This window comes from Pangasianodon hypophthalmus, chromosome 16, assembly GCF_027358585.1.
Source record: "Pangasianodon hypophthalmus isolate fPanHyp1 chromosome 16, fPanHyp1.pri, whole genome shotgun sequence".
NCBI classification, from domain to species: domain Eukaryota; kingdom Metazoa; phylum Chordata; class Actinopteri; order Siluriformes; family Pangasiidae; genus Pangasianodon; species Pangasianodon hypophthalmus.
Genome location: NC_069725.1, coordinates 6,901,189 through 6,916,261, shown reverse-complemented (window position 1 = coordinate 6,916,261; position 15,073 = coordinate 6,901,189). Strand labels below are relative to the sequence as shown.

The 15,073-nt window shown below is 39.8% G+C and overlaps 1 protein-coding gene across 1 annotated transcript in view; it reads right to left on the bottom strand.

Annotated features, from left to right (window-relative positions):
* The window catches only part of adcy6b (adenylate cyclase 6b), a 62,037-nt gene extending 49,648 nt beyond the window's left edge, over positions 1-12,389 (bottom strand). Inside the window, exons 1-3 of the mRNA XM_026920387.3 lie at positions 12,230-12,389; positions 9,795-10,007; positions 8,718-9,564 (exon numbers count right to left, since the gene is read on the bottom strand). Of these exons, the coding sequence (XP_026776188.1) occupies positions 8,718-9,563 (846 nt within the window). The 5' untranslated portion in view covers position 9,564; positions 9,795-10,007; positions 12,230-12,389. The remainder of the gene's footprint in view (positions 1-8,717; positions 9,565-9,794; positions 10,008-12,229) is intronic.
* Positions 12,390-15,073: the final 2,684 nt, after the last annotated feature.

The following is a 15,073-nucleotide window of genomic DNA, read 5'->3' as shown; positions in this document are numbered from 1 at the left end:
GGCCCAGTGCAAAGTGGAGTATTTTATTACTCTTATACCACAGCACTTTGCCTACACCAACATTTTTTTATTTATCAAAGAATGACACCTTATTAATCTATTTATAGTTACATTCAATGCTGGGGAACAGCCCTGAAACAAGTTAGTGCCTGTTATTACTTACATTATAGCATCTATAAACATTTCTTCACCAGCCTCTTGTTTTTTCTCTCTCTCTTGAAGTTAATTGAAATAAAGTCTCTCCCATGTTACCAACTGTTCCAAAGCGCTGACACTGGAGACTCCTTCCATAACTGTTAAATACATGTCTCCTTACAGAAAGCTCACCATTATACCATTTTCTTTGTTAAATGACATTTTTTAAAATCTTTTTTTAAAACAAAGTTATGTGGAGTATCTGCTGTAAGTCCCTGTTAATGTGCTGTTCTATAGAAACAATAATGTATTCGAAGGAACACACTAATATAAACCTGTGATATGAATTACAGCCAGGATTGCTGTCAGAGCTGCTGTTCTAGAAATTAATCAACACTTTCGGACCAATCAGATTCAAGAATTCGACAGTGGTGCGGTAAAAAGTGGGTGTATAATGAGATCAATGTAAAAAAATTTTTAAAAAACTACAGGTATAGAAAAAAAATGCAGAACAGCACTATAAACACTAAATGGTGATGCAGGTTTACTTTACAGTACACATTAACTACACAGGACTACAAGCTGTCCAGAAATTAGACAGCTTAACTGGGAAAAGCTGCAGAAACTGACTGTGCATGAGACTGTGTCAGAGCATAGAGCCTGATGCTAATTTTTCAAAGCTGGCAGCATTGCAACCACATCTGGAACTGAATATTATAACACAAATACAAAGTCACAATGTTTAAAACACTGCTTATGCAATATTCGTTCTTCTTTTCATTTTAACACTACTTCATTCTTTCACTGTGCTTTTCTTTCACTCAGGTTTGACGTTTATCTGTTGATGAGAGTCCGCAGACATATAATTTGAATTGTTTTTGCAAAATCTTTATGCCAAAACGACCTGTGTGTGTGCAAGAAGCCGCACCAAAATGTGTTGCTTGATTCAGACTATACATTTATTTATCTTCAGTAAACACGTTATACTGGTCAGGGTTGTGGTTGATCTGGAGAACACTGGGGGCAAGACAGGAATATATGTGAGACAGGACGCCAGCCTATCACAGGGAAGCACACGCATACACACACACACACACACACACACACATATATACATACTCACATGCTCTTTCACATCTATGGGGTATTTAGAGCAGCCAGTCCATCAGCATGTTTTTGAGAGGCGGGAGGAAATTACAGTACCAGGAAGAAACCCTCACAGATATAAGGAGAACATGTGAAACTCAGAACAGACAGTAACTGGTGCTCAGGATTGAACCCTGAGTGCTGGAGCTGTGAGACAACAACACTACCTGCTGTACCACAGTAGCAACCCGGATGCACAGTGTTGTTTTTAATGTCAGAAAAGGGGGAAATGGTTCAACCAGGGCAAAACCAGAGCATACAAAGTGGTTTCCGATTGCCCGGTTGCCAAGGGCAACTACTGATATTGAGTGCTGTATAGAAAACGTTCATAAGTTAGCATAATTTATACCGGTGACCCATTAAACTCCCAGACCGCGTCACTCTCGCTCTCATACCTGCAAACAGTTTCTACTGTTTTTCATTCTAGCTACCAAATAATAGATAGCAGTTACAAAAAAATATGCTTTACATTAGGTAAGGGTTTAAGGGGTTAAACAATAAACATCCACGTGTCAATTCAAGTGGTCTCTATGGAAAAAAATTAATTTGGCTCTGACTAGACACACACACACACACACACACACACACACACACACACATGCACACACAGAGCAGAAAGAGGCCATCCGTGCACTTTCTTAGTCCATACAAGGTACTGTTAAAGAGAAATCAAAATAAAATCCACATATGGCTACAAAACACACCTGTCAGTAAAATTAAACACAGCACCACCTCGCTTGCTGTTTAGTGTACAACAGACTTGTCAAAGAGAGCAAGGAGAAAAAGAAAAATGCAGTGGGAGAATGAGGGCCAGATAGAGGCGGTAATAGAGGCGGTTTTTTTTTTTTTTTTTTTTTTTTTTTCTTTCAGGCACACAAGTCAGATGCACTGTCCCCATTTTTTCATTCCAGCACTGTTTCACAGGGTCGCCGCAACACATTCCATCACATTCACCCCGGCATGTCCTCACAAAGGCTGCTATTGTCTCTGTGGACGTCGCCGCTGAACTGCTTGTACCCTCCAGTGCAAGAGAAAGAGACAGATGCTCTTGATGTGCTCTCAGCAGATAAGCGGACTTCCTCGGCTTAGCCTGTGTCGCTGCGTGACGCCTGTGAGACGCATGTCCCCCGTGCACGCAGACGTGCACACACCATCCCACACTGAGTGAACAGGCCTCATATTCACAGAGAAAGAACCAAAGCCTGAATGCCTTTTCACTAGCTAACACAGTGCTTTCATTTTTCACGAAACCAGCGCAATTACAGCGTGATGGCATTCTAACATGCAAAGATCACGCTGAACTGAGACACACGCGTGAAAATGATTAAAATGTTGGCTGCATTTTTCATGGAGCCGAGAGCGGAGTCACGCTGAACTGATTAGGCCGGACCGTCTCCTTAGGCAGAAGTGATGATGTGTGTATGTATGTGAGAGGATAAATAGTTAAGCACAGCTGTGCAGATGAGAAAAGATACAAGACAGCAAATCCTTTCTCATAGCGAAATGTATAAGTGAGCTTACTGTTGCTGGACAGAGATTAAACATCTCATTCAAACTTCCTACACTCTTCTACAATTTGTTAAAATGTTTATCACTTTAGCTCTCGGAGAACCTTTTAAAGCAGGGATGGGTTAAATATTCCCCCATCACCATCTTCAGATGGCACACACATGCAATACTGAACAATGTGTTTTAATATTTTTTTCCTGTCACTGCCATCAACATTAATTGACGTCAACTGACAAAGTTGAAGGTTAACTGTGAGTACAGGGAGAGACGTTTTGTTAGAAGAATGATGATTATCCCTCCAGCACAGTTCCAGAGACTTGTAGAATCTATACCAAGACATATTAAAGCTGTTGTGGTGGCTCACAGTGGCGTGCCACCTTACTACACACGACACAGTATGTTGTTTTTTTCCTTTAATGTCAGTAAACACACTGGATATATGTACAGTGTAAGTATTCACACACACCCTTGAACTTTTCCACATTTTCATAGTGTTGCAACCTGAAATTGACATGGACTTTATTGGGTCTATATGTCATAAATCTACAAAAAATAGCCCATAACGTTGAAGTCAGAAAAAAAAAAAATCAATATTGTTCCTCTTCCTGGAAGACCCCAGAGGTTGTTAGTGAACATACTTATACAAACAGAACAAAGTTCTGGGAAAGTATCAATCAAGGTTTGTTTATAAAAAAAAAAATCTCATTCTTTGAAAACAGGGCATTATTAAATCCGTTACTAAAAATGGAAAGAATATGGCACAACCACAAGTCCACCAAAAGTCAGTGAGCAGGTGAAGAGATGATTAGTCAGAGAGAAATATAATTATGGGCTATTTCTGTGTAGAGTCCTGACATACTATACCAATTAAATCTACTGCATTTCCATGTGGAGAAGTTCGTGTTAATATTTGTGCAAGGCACTCGCTCGACGAGAAGGTTCTAGGAAACATAAGCTGTATTGCAGTGGTATTTATTGCAAATACTGCTTCATATGCAACTATGTGGCTTTGTTGGAGGATATCATCGTGAATGAGCACGTACACAAGGTGGTAACCAGGTTCACTTCTGTTACATGCGTAACAAGCATTAAATGTACAATGTGTGCCATAATTTGCTTTTTTTTCCACACAAGCTTCAGCCCTTATTGAAGATAAGATAAAAAAATGTAATTGCTGACACTGAGAAATGTATGTTAATAATTAATTTCCAAATAATTAAATCAATATGGATTCAGAATGCTGCTGTGAGAATCAGGATACAGGATCACATCATACTTGTGCTTAAATCCCTTCAACGGCTATCTGTGTCTTTTAGAATTGATTGTAAAATGTGTTTACCAGTTTTTAAATGTTTTCATGGCCTCACAAATGCCTCACATTTTAGACATATGAGGTGACATTTTAGACTCTCAGGCTATTTAGCTAAAGGGGGCGGAGTCAGCTTTGAATTATTATTACTGCATTCTACTTAACTCAGAGCTCGGAGCTAAGACATTTTTTAACCTCTGTACATTTGAGCGACAAAATATGAAAAACAGACACCACCATGAAAGCTTTGCTCTGTCGGAGCACCAAACGCTCTTAAGCTGGTCAGCTAACTTTAGTGATATGAGTGATTGCTTTATCTACCTTCTAAAAAGAGCAAACTGTATAATCAATGTTAGAGATTGAACTAACCTGTGTGTCTGTATGCTGATTAAAGCAAATACTACTACACTCTCATTTAAAAGTAGAGGAGTGGTATTTTGTTGACAGTGTGAGCAGCCACGCTGATATGAAGTCATGTGCTGAACTCGGGGCTGAGGACACCTTTCTGACTTTCCAAGTAAGAAGTTGAGGGCGTGTTTTCTTTGGTTTTCCTAGGTGGAGTTCGGAAAATCCACATTACGAGCTTTAGTTGAACGCAGCATAAAAGTTCTGGAAAATCTTTGGAATTCTCTACCTGGAAACCTGCAAGATATTAACAAACTTAGCAGTTTCTAAAATGCTGTGGAAATGCAATTATCATTTATAAATTGCATTCCACTCTCATTTTTTTGTTTTTATTTTTTTATTAGTATTTTAATATATCTATTATTATTATTATTATTATTACTATTATTAAATGAACCCAGTTGCTCACAGCATATGCTCTTCAAATCAGCCCTCTCAGACTTCCCGCTGATCCACATTGCTTCCTGCATTGTGTGTCACAGATCCTGTATCACATCGAGGCCTCCCTTCCCCAACCCAAACACCACAATGAGCACAACATTGCCATGACCAGTGGACTTTACTCCCTGCATTGATTGCCTGGAGGGTTGGAACTTGATCCGAAATGTCTATGCCGAAACTGTGGCAGGACATGCTGTGGGACACGGGGACAGTCGATCAGCAGCCAATCCCCTGATCCATTTCTATCACGCTGGGTAATAAGCAGAGAGCTCACAGCTCAGCTTTCCAGGGAAAAAACTCCCAACAGCACAAGCTTAGTAAACTCATGATTAATAAATCAGCAGCCCTAGTGCTCACAGTACTCAGTCTGCTAGCTGGAGAACCAAAAAATAAAAAAAAAAAGAAAAGAGAATAAGATCAAAGTGAGCTGTTCTCATTTTTGATGTGCATGCAAGACCTCGGAGTTAATTGGCCCTTATGGGACAAAAAAAAAAAATAACACAAAAAAGAAGAAGACGAAGAAGTAGAAGAAAAAAGCACCTATTCAGGATTTCTGGTCTCTATCACTTACCTGTGTGTGTGTGTGTGTGTGTGTGTGAGTGTTTGTGTGTGCGTTTTACATGGCCCAATGCCACCAAAAGGATGATTTATCACAAGTTCTTACATTGATATGTCAAGCTAAATAAGCGTGTTATGAGGAAGCCCAATCCCTTTGTCTCCGGCACGATCAAACACATAACTCTGATTATTTAAACCGTGTAAAATAAGCAGGTTTTTTTTCACCAGCAGTTTCGCTACGATGCTTTGTTTAAACTCACAGTGACACAGTGACAATATCCAGCTGGTAAACATGCTGTCTGACTATTCACGACTAATTTTAGCCCTTAAAACCCGAAACACATGTGAAGTATCTCATCTGATTTGCATATACTGACATACTATCAAATTACATGACTCTTGCTCAGATTATATAAACAGATTTGCTAGTAAATAACTTGAAGTTTCAAAAGATTCTGGTTCATTAGCATTCCTGCAGCATAATCATTACTTACTATAAATACTTAAGTGACAAATGGCCTCAAAGGCCATAAGTAGTTTTTACACTAACTTATTTGTGCTTGTGGCATTGTGTGACCAGGATTTTAAAAAATGACCTGGACAATATAAAACAATAGCTTTCCACCCTATTACTAATACACCCTATTAGTAATTGAACATAGATACAAAATGATTGCATAAGACTGTGGCATTGGGGTGTGTGTGTGTGTGTGTGTGTGTGTATGTGTATGTGTGCACGACAGATATATTACTTGCATTGATATATTACTTGTTTTGTTTTTGTGACTAGCAGTGCAGGTGGTAATGAGTAATTGTAAAAATGATGGGGCTCAAATGAATACATTATCAAGAGGTGTGTTTAGGTGCTGCGTCAATATCCACGCCTGATCCATGCCTGATGTTACACGCAGGATTTGCCATTACAGTCAAATCGTTTCTGCAGCTAGAAGTGGAATTTGGATGCATGGTTTGTAATATTTGTGTGGTTCCCTAAGAAAATCCTGCACACAGTCAAAATTTCATCATTTTCTACTAGATCTGAAAACTAGAGACTTTCCTGACCTGAAATATGTTTCTCTTTTGCGTGTGTCTCATTCATGAGTAAAGTGATAGCATTTTAAAATGTCCAGAAAGCTCCAGAAGCGAAGGAGAAAACTGCACTGAAGGATTCCATTTCAACTGCGGCGCAGGAACATCACAAACATTTTGACCGCCGGTATCTGATTAGAAACTGAATTTATTAGGCTTGTGTCCATTTCGCTATGGCATGTAGCTCTCCGACAACTTGATCAAAGCGTGCATTTCACTGCAGGAGGAAATCCCACTTAGCTAGCGAGGTTTTAGACATCTTTATGCAGAGTGACTCTTACTACTGTGTGTGTCAAACATGATCTTTGCAGGCAAACAGCCAAAGCAAGGTTAAAAAGAAAATAAAAACATTTCTAAATCCTATTGGTGCAATATATTCATGGTGTTATAAACAGAAAAACACTATTTCACCCAAAGCCTGGTTTTCTGTCTGTTTTTGGCTGTTTGCCAGAATTCAGCCACAGCAACATCCGATGGGTTTTCCCAAACCACCGCGTATATATTATATTTCTTACATAAACTACAATTTAATTGCGTCACATAGAGTAATATTATGCAAATATGTGCGCTGGTAAACTGTGTACTGCAAAATTTTGTGTCGTATCATATGCAGGTCATTTTAATGTTTGCTCGTCAGTAGCTATAGGCGCCTAGCTAACCAGCCTACCATAGAGATTCCTTCTTTGTTAGACAGATATGTTGGATAACATTAAATATGTATGAAAAGTCAAGTCCCCCAAAATAGCACCATTTGCTGTATATATAGATGTTCTTTATAGTCTTTTTTGGTAAGCGTGCCAAGAGTAGCTTATATATAACAATAACAAGGTTATACATTTTCCTGATGAAAGCACACAATAAACATTACGAATCTGAAGACCCCAGATCCACTCTCCTGACTCTTCTTGCCAAACTACTGTTTTGAAATCTGACCCATCTATATGATTTACAACTGTTGACGATGCATACAAACTGATGAATGACAAGTGTCCGGATTGGTGTAGGAATTGAACAACAAAACGTAAGAGCTGTCAAAAGGTTTGAAAGCTGTTGGTTTGTACAGTTAACTTCCACCTTGAAAATCCAACAGCCAATAAATAAAAATACAAAACCTTCACGGAACAAAATAACAAAACTGTCGTTCTGTGATGCAAAACTGTGAAGCTTCATTTTTATTTCGTAAATATTGAAATGTTAAGGTGGATAACTGGCAAGCTGGAAGCTAGCTTTTTCACCTGCACTGTCCTTTCACAACCATGGTAGACTAGATATTATTTTAACTTTGTGTTAGAGAAATAAAGGGATTAATACTTTGACGATTTTTATATAAAATAAAGTTTCGTGACAATACAGTGTCTGACTCTTCTTGACATAACTAGCAGAAACTGACTGCTGAGTTGCTTTGGCCCTTGTGGCAGAGCATTAAATGTGAAGTCACTGGGGCTGAGGGTGCACGTCTGCATCCAGACTCCACAGTCTACAATTAGATTTCACATACAGATTTCAAGTTTACTATATTTAGTAGTAAAAATAACCATCTGGCTGACAGAACCTACGAGTGTATTCTGTCACACTTTATTGTGTGTGTTCACTCAAACATGAGCATGTATGACAGTGTTTATATTGGCTAATTCCCAGTGTGTATAATGGCAATAAATTTGGGGGAAATGGTATTTGCTTTGTATTTACTAGTTTTGTTAGATTGTCTATTGATTCTTTTGTTATTACAGTAAAATTATCCAAACAGTATATCATTGTCAAATTAATGGCCTTTATCCCGTATGATTCACATTTCATAAGTGAATTATTTGTTTATAGATAAAATTATTTAGTCAGTTAGTACTGGGGTGTAGCAGTCTGTTTATATTGAATTGCTGTATAGTATTTAGTGTACATTCACAAAGCCAGGAGGAAAAAATGAGACCTTGGCTGAAAAGCTGGTGGATTTTCAATGTCACAAAAACTGTTGCTTCTCTCCACCTACACCACTATTTCTAGGAAAATAGTGAGCGAGGGTGGGAAAAAATTGCTTCACGCCCACCCCAATTAGCAATATGCTGCTGTTATGCCATATGTTATGCTTGCGCCTGCATAACAAACATGCAGGAAGATCATTACCACATACCTGTTTCCAGAGGAAGCTGTCCTCCAGGTTGAGTCGCCAGGCTGTGATCAGGTGGATGGAGGAGAGCGCCACTCCACACAGCACCGCCGCTGTCATGCGCACGGGCAGCAGCGTGTAGATGATGTAGACAAAGAACACGGAAGTCCAGACGCCCTCGGAGGCACTGCGTGGTTCCACCATGAAGACGCCGAACGCCTGCACCACCACCAGGACCACCACCACTAGGTAGCTCACTATCCACATGCAGTCCTGGTGAAAGCCGGTGCGGTTACACACCACCATCATGGCTAGGAAGAGTGCCATTGCTACAGAAAGTACCGACACGTAGGCGACATTTACATCCGGAGTCCTGAGCACACAGTGAAATGTCAGCATGAGTCCACACACGAGCACGAGCACACCCATGAGCATGGTCAGAGAGCTCTGGTTCAACCGGAAGAAATAGCGCTGGTAGAGGCGCTCCAGTTTGGCTGACTCGAACTGCTTGGACTGGAAAACGTGCGCAAGCTGCCATAGGCACCCTAAAACGGCCGTGCCCACTTCCCTGTCCTCTTCCTTCTCGTCCTCCTCTTCCTCCTTCATCCTCTTGGATTCACCATCCTCAATGGCTAGATCTCCTTTCTTCCCGTAGTGGTCCTCTTGCCAGACACAGCGTGTGCTGAAGGTGCTCGTACCAGCACCGGCTCCTGCGTGGGACGGAGCTTCGGCGGCTTCAGGGTCAGCCAGGCAGCTCATGTAGCGCCGGCGCCAGTCCCTCTTACGCCACCGCTTACGGCCATTACGCTCACCCCACGCCGTCTTGTGCTCATCCGCACGGGTGACTAAAAAGCCACTGACCCAAGACATCCTGAATGAAACAGAGGGTGAAAGGTAATGAGCGCGTATAAAAACACAGCAGTGCCCTTGACTCAATTATTAAATTGAATTAAATTAATTCGGATCAGAAACGTGGCAATGTAATGTTTTTTTTTTTTTCTAAAAGCATCACACAGACGGTTCATGTTAGTTTCTCGCGCATGTCAAATAAACCAGGAAGCTAAACTTTAAACATTAGCGTTCTTATAGAGGTCACATTACCTGCTTGGCTTCCTGGTGGTGTTGCAGTGCTGCTTTCCTTAGCCAGGTCCAGCATTTAACCCTGTGTACAGAGCTGATGGTAGCAGCTTGGTCTGAACACACACAGGGTGTGACTGAGAGATCCAGGACACCCAGTTAAGCAAACAGTCAAATAGCACAAATAACACGAGTGAGCCGAACGCCGATGGCTCCGCATCTCTGAGCTGCCCGAGTCTGTTTGTTCGATAGAGAGATAACAGAGACAGTACAGAGCATAATATTAGATCAGAGCAAAGAGTGCTTTACAAGATGTGTGTTATGAGTAAACATGGCGAGTCGCTGTCAAATACAAGGCTAGGGGAAAAAAAAGTTCTCATGGAGTTCCCGTTCCCACCAACAAATTACGCTATCAGCAAAACACCATAGATCACTCACAGCTGTTTTGACTTTTAAAGATTTTCCCAAAAACATCCAGAATATCAAATATCACATACAAGAACACTAAATATTTCCTTGTTGGATAAACACCAGCTAACAGAGAATGCCATCAGAACATTCTGTAATGGATTTGATGTTCTTAAAAGGCCTGGATGTAATGGTACAAAAATAACATTCCTACAACGTTGTGAAAACGTGATATAAAACTGGTTAGCTTCACAATGTTTTTCAAATGTTCGGGGCTAGAAAAAAATTTATATATACAAATGTTCCTGCTGTTAATATATACAAATATATATATAAATAAAATGCATCCTAAGAAAAACAGTACTAAATATATATACACGTGTATATATATATATATATATATATATATATATATATATATATATATATATATGTGTGTGTGTGTGTGTGTGTATATATATATATATATATATATATATATATATACACACACATATATACATACACACACACATATACATATATATATGTCCACCCCAGTGACAAGGACAGTACAGTTTAGTACCCTTTTTCCTGATAGTGCTGGTATAACTGCAATATATAAACATTACCTTCAAAAGTTCTTTAAAAAGAAAAAAAGCTCTAAACATTCCAGGAACCAGATATTAGTCGAACGGTGTTGTTTATAAAATGTTTTGCTAACCCCAAATTGTTAGCTAGGTTAGTACGCTAGATCCATGGTTCTGAAGCCAGGCGTCTGTGAAGCACAACATGTGGGATGCGGGATTTTTTTTTTTTTTGTCAGTTTTATTACACTGTTGGAAATCAATTATTTATTGAGCATTACTGAGTTATATTTATTATCCTGTTTGGTTGCTTGAATTGAATCCAAATCCAAATAACTCACATAAATTTTTTTTTTAAAAAAATCTCCATAGTGATAATTAATAGCCAAAATATTCTTCTACACATTTAAATGATCTGAAGAGGTTATATGTATGTCATAGAAATGTGTACTGATGGGGTCCAGATTTCTTTTATAGTCAAAGGCTTCTCTAGCTGCAGAAACTTTGAGAACCTCTGCACTGGATAGTGGATACAATCCAATATTTAACACTCTACTCAGTGTACTTGTGAAATTATAGACAATATGACTATGATATTGACATCCTGATAAATTACATGGGACACTTTCTCAGAGTATTGCTGGTCCCTGTTAGTACTTATATAACACTGATCAACAATGATCTGACATTATAACCCTGTTATTAAAGTCATCATTTTACCATGACACCAGTTTTTGCTGTAAATATTTGAATATTTGAATGTTGTGTATTCATCTGAGGATGTCATGTCCTTTGCTATTATTTATGATTATTAAATAGCAAAAAGCTGTTTAGGACTCTGTTTTGAGCTCTCTAGCCTGAAATCCTAGAGTACATCTTAAAATGCATACTACATTATTAAAGAGTAGGAGGGAGCTTCATGTTCAGGGCTATGTATACTATTTTCACGTACTGTTTAGTACGCTAGTATGCGGTGTAGGACAGAGGCTCAGACTTGGGCTTGCAGACTCTTTTAGATTTTTTTTTTTTTGGAGGGGAGATTAAAATTCGACACAATGTAGACTAAAAACGGACACTGTTTGATGTCACAGTCTAGAAAAAGCCCCTTGGAGGGTAGATATGCGCCTACAGGACATGTTTAAAGGGGAAATTCATGGCGCTGTTTCAGATTCCAGCTCACAAGCCATCGCGCGCTGACGCTTCATGTAGAGCCGAGAGATGGGAAGCGGAGTGACACTAAAGCGCCATCGTGTTTTCTGCTACAGTGTGTGTGTGTGTGTGTGTGTGAATATTCATGCAATAGCCTGTGTTGTCCCTGATAATGCTGCTGTAGCTGCTCACTGAAACGCCGCAACGCAAAACAAGCACGCGCACACACACATACACACACGCACACACACACACACACACATACACACACAGCATGTACACAGATAATGTAAGCTATAAAGACACACACATACACACACACACACTGTCACTCACCAAGACGTGCTTGGGTTCAGCAGCTCATCGCGCTTCGTGTCTCAGATTCATGCCATAACCCGGTCACAGTCCGGCTCGCGCCCTGTAACGCTTCTTCTCCTACGGTTACAGTGTGCCGCTGGCGCTCGCGCGCTGTCGTACACCGCGCAAGTCCCGTCAGCTCTGCGCTCGCGCAGCTTGGCACAAATCCCGCGCGCCACCTGGCGGCGAGCACGCGCGGGAGCGACTACAGGGCCGATGTGCTAGCGACTTTTTTACGGGAGGCCGTTTAGGGCCAAACACAGTGAAACGGTTGCGCGAGAGCGCGCGCGCGCACACACACACACACACACACTCGCAGACGTGCTAATTGTGCATATATATACAACGCTATTTGTACACACACGTGCTACTTGCGCACCTATGTGAAACACTACTTAAACACACACACACACTGTATATATGAAACACTACTTGCATACATATATAGGCTACTGTATATATATACATGCATATGTATATAAATCAATTGCACACACACCTACATGTGCATATGCATATATGAAACACAACACACACACACACACACACTTGCATATGCTGTATATGAAACACTATTTGCTTGCACACATACGCACACACATACACACACACAGACACTATTTGTGCATACATATGAAACACACTACTTGAACACATACACGTTTTCTCATCCGTTCATACTGGTGGTAGGGAAATGGTTAGGGTTAGAGTTAGGTTTTTTTTTTTTTACAACATGCTTGTCAGTATTTGAAAAGTTTGCCAGAATGCATGCATTCAATGCAGCATAGGGTGTAAAAATGCCATAGTAGTGTTACCAGTTACACATAATGAGCAATTTAAGGAAAAAAATTGAATTAGGAACTATTGACAGGCCAATTAAAATTGTTTGTTCATCCTTGAAGACTAAAAGAAGTCATAGGATGATGTTGTGATAAACTTTTCAGATACTGACAAACATTCGCTGTACATAAACACTGGGCATTCTTGGTACAATGAAATGACTTCCCGGAGCACTGAAAATTCTTGTGCACTCACACATGCACACATGAACACACACACACACACATTCATGCATGCACTCAATATGTGCCTCAGTATGAATGTATGAGAAAGGGTGTGTATGTGCAGGTGTTTCATATGTATATGCACAAGTAGTATGTGTGTGTGTTTGTGTGTGTGTACAAGTGAGTGAGTCTCTTTGTTTCGCCTGAAACAGCCTCCCATAAATTATCCTACGCTTATCAACTATCCTTCCATAGAATGTATTTATATATTTTCATAAAATAAAAACAACACCATAAGTATTTTGTGGTATTTTGTCTACTCATTTATTGTGACATCAGAAAATGCCTCCAGCAGAAAATTCTAGGTAGCCTAATTTTGGTAGTGTAAATTTTCTTGTCAGAAAATGCCTCCAGCATTAAACTATATGAAGCATGACTTTATGGGCGTGCAAAAGTGAAGTGCGTATGTGCAGAAAGCCTTGGTGGGACGTCTCGATAGGTAGGACAATTTGTCAGAACACTGGCGATGAGCTGACCTAAATAGATAAATCAAAACAAGTATATTTTCTTATTCTCTTTAGTTTATTTTTTATCCTTTAACTGTTTCATTAGGGTCATGGTGGCCATACAGTTTTTATTCCACGTGTGTTAACATGGAACCATTATGATGTTACTAACATTAACGTAAGTTATGTTAAGTCATTTTCTGTAAGCACTTTATCCTGGTCAGGGGCACAATGGCTCGTGGGAACACTGGGTGCAAGGGAAGGAATATAACCTTGATCGGTCACCAGTCCATTGCAGGGCACCATGCACACACTTTAAGTCATATGGGCAATGTATCATAGCCAATGCACCTAATGGCATGTTTTTCAGAGGAAGCAGGAAACTAGAGAACCCAGAGGAAACCCACACAGACATGGGAGAACATGTGAGACTCCACACAGAGCGTAACTGAAGCTCTGAGGTGGCAACTTTACCCTCTGCACCACCGCGCAACCCCAAGCCCTTAATTATGAGACTTTATTTTAATTAATTTATTTGAATTTCATTTATGTTTTTATGTCCTTTTTGTCTACACCAGCTTTTGCTGTTTTTAGCTACTTCTTTTTTAAGAAGCCACTTTCATTAATGAAGAAACAAGTCAAGCAAAAGGGTGAAAAATCTTTTCTTTGCTGTACGTTAGAGTTTAGTTACTGCTGCTTCGTACAGATCTGTAACTTACATTAGATGACTGCAGTGCTAGTCGAGACACCCTGGGTGTGGATGCAAATCGGAGCAAATCTGTAGGATTTTCTGTCTGAAAACTACCTGCAGTCAAAACATGTATTTCTCACCTCCATCTAACACAGCACCTTCTGTCAGCTTTAAGGGGAGAACATCGTGATAAGCCCAAGAGGAAATTTCACTTTAACTCATCAAGAAAAGGAAATATGCTTAAATACATTTAGAGGAACCTTAATAGGAAATTAATGAGAAATGTAAATCAGCAATGCAGCAATGCACAGAAATGTCCACAGATATTGTATCTATGCCAGCAAGCAGCATCTGACAGAATTAGAGCAAAATAAAAAATGACTAAAACCAGAACAAACAGTGAGATGAAGATAACCAGTCCCCGTATACTTTGGGTGAAGAAAAATATTGTCTGTTATTAATTTAATTTCTATTTAAAAAAAAAGAAAGAAGGGTCATTGGATGAATAGTTCCTTCAAAGCTTGAGGAACTTCAGTCTGTTTTGTGTTATGAGGCCTGTTTTGAGGATTCTGCCAATTCGCATTGATGTAAATGATGTGTTTGTATGGCTGCAGGCCTCACC